The 9,437-nt window shown below is 35.1% G+C and overlaps 1 protein-coding gene across 1 annotated transcript; it reads right to left on the bottom strand.

Annotated features, from left to right (window-relative positions):
• Positions 1-4,043: 4,043 nt before the first annotated feature.
• Positions 4,044-9,006, bottom strand: LOC124911953 (E3 ubiquitin-protein ligase RNFT1-like). Its single transcript, XM_047452497.1, has 9 exons — positions 8,718-9,006; positions 7,965-8,626; positions 6,288-6,364; positions 6,001-6,169; positions 5,165-5,253; positions 4,763-4,927; positions 4,589-4,666; positions 4,406-4,509; positions 4,044-4,300 (listed from the first exon to the last, which is right to left on the bottom strand). The coding sequence occupies exons 2-9, from the start codon at positions 8,593-8,595 to the stop codon at positions 4,195-4,197; spliced, it is 1,419 nt and encodes a 472-aa protein (XP_047308453.1). The 5' UTR covers positions 8,596-8,626; positions 8,718-9,006; the 3' UTR covers positions 4,044-4,194.
• Positions 9,007-9,437: the final 431 nt, after the last annotated feature.

Genomic DNA, 9,437 nt, shown 5'->3' with positions numbered 1-9,437 from the left:
ACGTAGTAGCAAAATATAAACGAGCTTCCACGATGATTCTTCACGATATGATCCACAAGGAAGTAGAAGACTATGTCGATAATATGATTGTCAAGTCAAGAGATCGAGAAGGGAACATCCAAAATATTTACAAGTTCTTACCGCGCATCCAGAAGTTTCAACTTAGACTTAACCCAAAGAAATTCACATTCGGAATAACGGCTGGAAAGATGATTGGCTTTCTAATCACACAAAGAGGAATTGAGGTTGATCTAAGTAAGATATAAGCGATCACGACAATGCCACCTCCACGAAGCGAGAAAGAAGTACGAGACTTTTTAGGCAAGATCCAGTATATAAGTCGATTCATAAACAAGTTGACTATGACATGTGATCATTTGCTTAAACTTTTAAGGAAAAATGAAAAAATTGTCTGGGATGACGCTTGTCAGAACGCATTCGAGAAGATAAAGGGGTACCTCAAGAATCCTCTTATTCTACTGCCACCAAGACCATGCGTGTCGCTAATCCTATACTTCACAGTCACGAAAAACGCAATTGGTAGTCTACTAGCCCAAGAAAACGAGGAGAAGACGGAAGTCGCGGTCTATTACATACATAAGTGCATGACATGCTACGAACTTAATTACTCGCTAGTAGAAAAGGTGTGTTGGGCCCTAGTTTAGGTCACCAAGAGGCTAAGGCATTACATGCAAGCTCACACAGTCAAGTTGGTATCAAGACTTGATCCAATTCATCAATTATTCCAGAAAACGCTTTTATCGCTGAGATTAGCTAAGTGAATGATGATGATATCAGAGTACGACATCGAGTACACGGTTCAAAAATCTATCAAAGGAATCGTTGTTTCTCGCAGACCAACCAAATGAAGTTAAGGACAACGATGAGTTAGCATTCTCAAACGACGAGGTGATGACTATCAACCCTACAACCTAGAAGTTACTATTTGATGGAGCTTCAGGAAAATAAGGTTACGGCATCGGAATAGTACTCATCGATCATGTGGGAACATACAACCCAATATCAGTCAAGCTCGAATATCCTGGGACAAACAATGAAACAGAGTACGAAGCATGCATCTATGGCTTGAAGATTTTTCACAAAAAATGAGCGAGACGCATATAAGTGGTAGGAGACTCAAAAAGAGTCATTTCATAAGTTAATGGTGAATGGAAAGTCAAGGGAGAGAACCTCAAACCCTACCATCAACACTTATCGACTCTAATGGATAAGTTTAAACATGTGACATTCACACACGCTTTGAGAAGTCAGAATTGATTCGCAGATGCTTTGGCCACGTTAGTAGCCATGACGCAAATCCCAGAATGAATCAAGATCAATCCTTTGAAGATTCAATAGAAACAGAAACGAGATTTTGAAAGAAGGATGATAGTCAACACCAAATTGGCGCCCAAACTGTGGTTCGAATCTATACAGAAGTACGTCGAACATGGAGAGTATCCTTTACACTTCCATAAGAAAGAAAGGAGAGCTCTATTTCAATATGCAACCAACTACGTGCTACTCGCAAAAATCTATATCGACGCTCCTTTGATGGTCAGAACATGCTATGTATCGACCAACCTCAAGCATTCCAGATTATGGAGGAAGTACACGCAGGAACATGTTGCCCACACATGCACAAATCAGCACTCATTAAGAAGATCCTTCGCTTTGGCTACTATTGACATAACATGGAGTAGAGATGTGTAGAGTATGTTAAGAGTGTCATCAATGTCAAGTTTACGCGAACTTGAAGCACACTCTAACATCTCTACTATACAACATGACTTCACCATGGCCAACATGACTTCACCATGGCCATTCTCGACATGAGGAATAGATATCATCGGAAAAATCTATCATCACACTTCGAACGGACACGAGTTCATCCTTGTAGTTATCGACTATTCACAAAGTGGGTCGAAACTCAATCATACAAGGTGCTCAAGTCATCACATATTGCCAAGTTCATACGCAACAACATCATTACACGCTACGGAGTTCCTCAAGTCTTGATCTCAGACAATGGTGGACACTTCCGAGGAGAAGTACTCAAAGTACTAGATGAATACAGGATTGAACACCATAAGTCCTCACCTTATCGTCCTCAAACGATCGGCGCGGTAGAAGCAGCTAACAATAACATCATCAAGAAGATGAATTAGACGTACAAGGATTGGCACGAGAAGTTGCCATAGGCCTTCTAGGGCTACAGAACGACCATTCAAACATCAACAGGAGAAACGTCGTTCGCATTGGTCTACGGAATGAATGCAGTGCAACCTATCGAAATCGAAGACCCTACTCTAAGAGTTCTACTCGAGACACAAGTAGTGGAATAAGATTGGTGTAAGTCACGGTACAATCAACTAGCTCTTATGGAAGACAAAATGTTAGACGTGTTATGTCACATGTAAGCATACCAAAGAAGAATGACTATAGCTTTCTACAAGAAGCTGAAACATAGGAACATTCAAGAAGACAATCTAGTCCTAAAGAAGAACTTATGGATACTGGACCCTAAAGGGAAATTCCAAACACCATTGGAAGAACCTTACCTCGTCAAGAAATTATTTTCAGGTGGCGCCACGAGATTGACCACCTTGGATGGAGAAGAACTCTCAGCACCCTTCGACGTCGACATGCTCAGAAGATACTTCGTTTAAAACATGTGTGTTGAAATCTATACAACTAAAGTTCATAACTCACAAGTTGTGAACTACGTGAGACCTGATCTCTCTCGAGAGTACGTAGGCAGCCCATCTAGGGCGCGGTCACCACTATCAATTATCGAAAGAAGTTGATAGACATTTCACATCACATGCATTCATTGTTTATACATCAAAAGGGGAGTTAATCACACTCTGAGTTGACTCATAAACCAAAAACTCATAGTCAACACTAGGGGCGGTTTTATTAAAATAAAAATGACCACAAGATCCCCATAGAGTCCAAAGCTAAAGTATTTTTTTTCTTCGACTTAGAATCTCAAAAGATTCACACACAGGTACATTTTTCACAAACAAGTGTATGAATCTACGTTGGACCTGAATTCTCCTAGTTATGCGATAAGTGGGAAGCTTGTATGAGTCCGGTCCTAAACATTTTCAAAAAATTAAACCCATGTATCGATACTATGGGCATTTTATAAAAATGAAATGATTGAAAGATCCCCACAGGGTTGGCTTAAATGATTAAATATGACGCCTAACACATGGCTAAAACACGTTATTCTTCAACAGCTTAGGATCTTAAAATATTTGTATCTTAAGTCAATTGTCACTCCAGCAGACACTTAAGGAAATTTCCACAACTTAAGTCAATGGTCATTCCAGTAGATACTTAAGGAAATTCCCCAACTTAAGTCAATTGCCACTATCAACATACCCTTTAAGAAATTTCTCCAGCTTAAGTCAATTGCCACTCCAATATATACTTAAGAAATTCTCATAACTTAAGTCAAGTGTCACTCCAGCAGACACTTAAAAAATTTCTCCAACTTAAATCAATTCCCACTCCAACAGACACTTAAGGATTCCCACAACTTAAGTTCATGGTCATTTCAGTATACACTTAAGAAATCCCCACAACTTAAATCAATGATCATTTGAATATACACTTAAGAAATTCCCACAACTTAAGTCAATTGCAACTCTAACAGAAAACTTAAGAAATCATCCTCAATAAAATGCAAAATTTCTCGCATTTACTTTAACACTCATTTACATTTTCTATTTATGTTACCCAAAAAATAATTTATTAATATAATATCCACCATTAATGGCCAAATAATAAAATAAATAGAACTTTTATAGTTTATAAACATTTCTTATACATGTCAACCATTAACATTAACATGCCCCCATATATTATTTCATTTTTAACATAAATATATATTTGTAAATACAACCCCAAAAAATTGTAGTTGCAGACCATTTTCTTAAGTATTTAATATTTGAACATAATTGTTGGTTTTAAGAAAAAATAATGAACAAAGAGTAGCTAACAAATGTTATAATAGAAAGAAAAAAAAAGAAATGTAGTTGAATTCTCTCTATTTTGTTTCTTAAATTTAAATTATAGACGCCCAAAATACATACAATTGAGTTTCTCGATACAAACCTACCAACAACAATAGAAACAACACTTCAGTTCAATTTGGTTTGAAAATATAGTACTAATGTCCCCGTCTTAGAAAAACTGGAAAGACAGAGTTGTTGATCCGTCCCCAAATGACCTCAGATCCGCTGCTTTCACTAGAGCCCTACACAGGGGGCATGTTCTTTCCCTCTCAAACCTACAAAATAAAATTTTCAAAAAAACCCTCAAATGCTTTGTATTCATGCTTATAACCTATTCAATTATTAATATACAGCAAAAAATAAAGGAACAAATCACTAACCATTCTGATACACAGTCTTCGCAAAATATATGTTTACAACGCAGCATAATTGGGGCATGCATTTTCTCCTGGCAGATAGTGCACAAATCTCCTACAGCATTTACCTGTATATATATGGATCAAATCAATATCATTTTTCAAATGATTTCCGACGATATACCAAATGAATCAACTGGGTTTAACCTGTTCCATTGTTGCGTACGACCCATAATGGATCTCTTTATGAGACAATGCCTTTAACGCAGTAAAGAAGCATTGGACCTAAACATCACCATCCCAGAAAGTGTAACAGGTTAAATTAATAAATAAATAAAAAATAGAAGTATACATATATATATAAAAAGAAAAGAAAAGCACCTTCTCAACAATTGACGTTAACTTGAAAGTTAGGTAAAGCCCGGTCATCAACGACGAAAAGAGACTTCCGTATTCCTTGTCCAAGAAGAAACGATACCATATTGGTGCAGGCAATAATGCTCGATAAAGTAGTATTGTGTACTCAACCAAGGTTAACATTTGACCCTATACATTTAGGCCCATTTCAAATCGTCAACTAATATACCAAAATACCCTTAATTTATCTTTTATAACATTTTAAAGTATTAAATATAAAAGATCTATAATCATTTAACCAAAATAATCCATCTTTTCACAAAACAAGGTTTTACCAAAGAAAAGTACTCAAAAATAACCCACATCAAATGAACTCTTACAAACAACACCTAAAGTCTGAGAATTTTACAAGTAATAAGAACTCACCTGCTTGCGATATTTACGACCTTTGCTATTTTTATAATACATTAACAGGATGCACTTAATAATCATTGTAGCCTGACGAACCAAAGTATCTGTCACAAAAAAACAAATCAACACCAATAGAACCATTATGTGGTATCAAGAATATAAACAAGTAAACAACTGAATTGGACTTCTGTCTCGACACAATCCACAACATTTAAGGCAAATTTGAACAGTTGTGGTGACAGTTGTGCAAAAACCAAAAGGAATTGACCAAGGATGAGACGGGATGGTATTTACATGCCTCGTTCAGCTCCCCCATGTCACTTCCTTCAGGACACACATTCAAATTCCACCATTTTGATATACATATTTATAACGTTACCATTAAGATTTATATAATAGTACATCATTATTAACCATTATTAGTTTAATTGGGTCATTCCTGATTCTAGAAATTTCATTAGAGCAGCTGGATATTTTAATATAAAAGGAAACTCTTGTAAAATAATAATTTTATTCTTTTTAAATTTTGTTAAATAAATGAATTATGCTTCAATTATCACTATAGATATTGAAAGATTGTATGAAATTGATATAATGGTGCCCTATCAAAGGGAATTCAACAAGAAAAAATTTGGCAAATTTAGTGCCCTTTATTTTCCTTAATGAAACAATTCTCTTCTACTAAAACAAAAATCTTCCCATGAAAGCAAAAACTAGAATTAAAAAAGGCATTTTACCATGTAGAAGTTACACCGGCATACTATAAAAAAAAGGAAAAAGGAGAATATGTGGAGAAATATATGCCAAATTAAATAGAGAGAAATGGAGTATAATTTTGTTAAGGAACAAACCATTCACCATAATGATGAAGACAGCATGCCAAAACGGTGGAATAGATTTAGGAGGAATCATGACGAGTGGATAAAGAAGATCATCATTCTGATACAACCAATAGACCCCAAAGATGTGCAGAGCAAACACCAAAGAAATTCCAACGAGAACTATTATCTTTCTCTCCCCCTACAGACAGAGAAGAGAGTATTGCAAAAAAAATTATATAATCAGAACTTTTTATAAGTGTAAAAAGTTGACTTCTAACTGAGAAATAATTTCCTTAACAAAGCTACAAAAACAATACCTTCAAAGCTGTCTGCTTTTGTACAATACCATTTGATTTGAACAGCACAGCAGCAACCCAAATTGTGACAAAAAACCCTGCAAGTGATGGAATACAGTTAGAAATGCAAACCCAAAAAAGTATGCACGAAACTTCAATTTCTGCTGCAATGCAATGTCTAACCTTACAATATAGGAGGAATGTATCGGTGTTAGCAACAAAAACTACATAAACTGGATTTATTTTTTATCCAGACTGTGTAAATATATATCTGACACGACGTCACATCAAGCCACAAATGTGTTTGGCGCTAATGCAATACACACTAAGCAGCTTGTTTGATGTAGAGTGTTTTTTAAATAAACCAGTTTTTAGGAAAAACAAAAAACCTTGTTTGATGAAAAAATGGATTATTTGAGTTAAATGACTAAATATCTTGTATTTAATATTTTCAAATGTTATAATAAATAAATAAATAAAATAAGTGTATTTAATTGACTATTTGATTGATAATTGGATAAGGAGTTATTTGGATATAATCAAAATAACCCTTCATCAAACAAGGCCTAGGTTTTCATCAATGGAAACTGCTCTAGAGAACAAACAAGTCGTTGAACTGCAACTCGAAGTGATGAAGGACAAGTTTTTGTCAATCCCAGGTTATTGGAAGGCCTAGAAAATAAAACATAAGGAACAAGATCCTAATGAGGGGTTACAAGGAGGAGAGCATTCAAATGAAATTTTCTTTTAAACGATTGCTAAGAGAGTATGAATATCTTACGCTCAATTCACTTCTTGTACAGCTTGGGACAAAAAAAAGTTATTTAGAGATCATATTGTTGGCAATGGAAGGATTCAAGAAATTGAGTGTGAAGAACTTCTATGAATTAATTATTAACAAAAGCACAATAAGAAGAGCTTCAATGGGAAAGACTTTGGATCCAATTAATCATTCAAGGTATCTCCTCATTCATGATTTGTGTCGCATAAAACTATCAATTTGGACAATATACTACAAAAGAAAGGGCTTTGAATGTCAAGTAGATAGCCCCTATGTTAGAAACAAGAAGAGAATGAGTTGCATATGTGTCTAGGGTGTCAGAATTGGATGGATCATGGATGTTTGGAAGGCGGCATCAAAGGCTATGGGTTTGAAGTGCCGCTATTGTATCTCTAGAAGACTTCTTCAAGACATCGTTTTCTTTATCAAATACATAAAGGGAAAGAAGAAGATTTTGTGTGTACTTTATAGCATATTTGGCTTAAGAGAAATGAAAGAGCCATCGATGGCACTGAAAAAATTGAAGGAAGCGAAAGGATATCAGACACATTTCTATCTTATTCTTTAAAACATTATTACACTAGATTAAACTTGTTGCTTAAAATATAAGTAATGTTCCTCATAAACCTAATGAGAGACTAGCTATAAACATACTGAAATAGGTGAAAGACAAAACCAATAAAAATTGCATATAAGAATTAATCATCATTATTTAGTATGTGGATGCAGGACCTGTAGCTGATTGGATACGATGTTTGTTGTTTAAGCAGTAGGTCGTGAATTCGACCCCTATCATTCAAAGTAATTTTGTAAGTACAAGACCCTAACTACAATAATCCCCTTAAACTATATCCAAAGTAAAGAGAAACACTAAAGCAGCACATAGACATTCATATCAATAGAGAATAGAAGTATACCTTGCAGGTGCTGCCGGATGAAGACTATTAGCAGAAGCAATGAGAACGGAAGGACTTGTTCAATCATCCTAGCTGCTTGCTGTATATCATATCTTTGTGAAGAAGAATCCCTACTATTAACCCCAGACCCATCCATAGAATCTGCATCAACCCCTCCATTTAGTGACTGAGGATCGAGACTCTCTCGACCCCCAATATCAGTCCTTAAATCTCCCTGAGCTTCCAATGTCGACGATACAGATGAGGTCGATGCTGTTCGGCTCATGGACTGAACAAACACTTCATTCTCTGTGGAATCTAAAATTGACCCAGCTTGATCCCGTTCTTGTTCCCCAGCACCAATTATCCTAATAGAAACTTCCCCATTGTTGTTGTTCCTTGAAGCAGATGGATATTCATTTGAAGGATGATGATCTGTGAAACCAACTGATATACTATTACCTAATAAACTATCAGAATCCTGATGATTTGGCCGCGTTCTTAAGATACCAGCATATTCCAACAATGAAGTAACTGGAGAACGGAAGAAATTTGATGCAGATAAATTCATTCCATATCTTCTTGAATTACTAATTATCCTAGAAGAACCTCTATTATATGTATCAGGATTACCACCAACAGACGCTTCCATTAACGCAGAAGCCCTGGACCTAGGCCTAGCCCTAATCATCAATCAATCAATCAATGAATATTGATCATAAGAAAAATGAAGTCTGTGTAGAAAGAAAAGGAAAAGAAGTTGTTGGGTCTTACCTTCTGGATCGAAACTCCGTTGAAGAGATGGGATAAAAGGATGAATCAAGTAAAGAAAACAAAACCCTTATCTTGAATAATCAGCTATGAGAGGAAGAAGTAAAGAACAGAAGAGAAATGTAGAGAAGAGAAGAGGTGAAGAAGAGTGTGAAGGAGGCAATCGGATGAAGGAAATTGCTACGATGATGGACAATTATGGATTCCTGTTTCTCGGATTTGCTGCTTTCATTCTCTTTCTCTCTCTATCTGTCTCAAGAGGAAAGGTCCAAAGGCGCGAGAGAGGAGAGAAATATACACAAAAACAAATACACACATAGATATCAACTAAATCATTTTTAAATTGTATTTTTTTTTTAAGATTTTAAATGAAAAAAATTTTTGTTTTTATTTTTAAACAAATTCAAATTCTCATATTTTTATTTTTAAATAAATTTGTATCAATAGATTGTGGCAATCAAAACAAATATTTAAATAATTTTAAAGGCCTTTTTCGAATTCGGTTATTTAAATGATTTGTGATAATTTTGAGATAAATTATTTTTTGATAAAAATATTTAAAGGGTATTTTTTTTTAAAAAGACTTAATGTCATTTCATTAAAATATCCAAAAGTATTGGAAAAAAAAATTAGACAAACTATAACATTGATCAAAGAACATGACACACAACAAATAAAAGAGTACATAAACCAGAAACAGCATACAAACCCTATTAGTAACTA

Source organism: Impatiens glandulifera, chromosome 8 (genome assembly GCF_907164915.1).
Source record: "Impatiens glandulifera chromosome 8, dImpGla2.1, whole genome shotgun sequence".
Taxonomy (NCBI): domain Eukaryota; kingdom Viridiplantae; phylum Streptophyta; class Magnoliopsida; order Ericales; family Balsaminaceae; genus Impatiens; species Impatiens glandulifera.
This window is presented reverse-complemented; position numbering and strand designations above follow the sequence as displayed.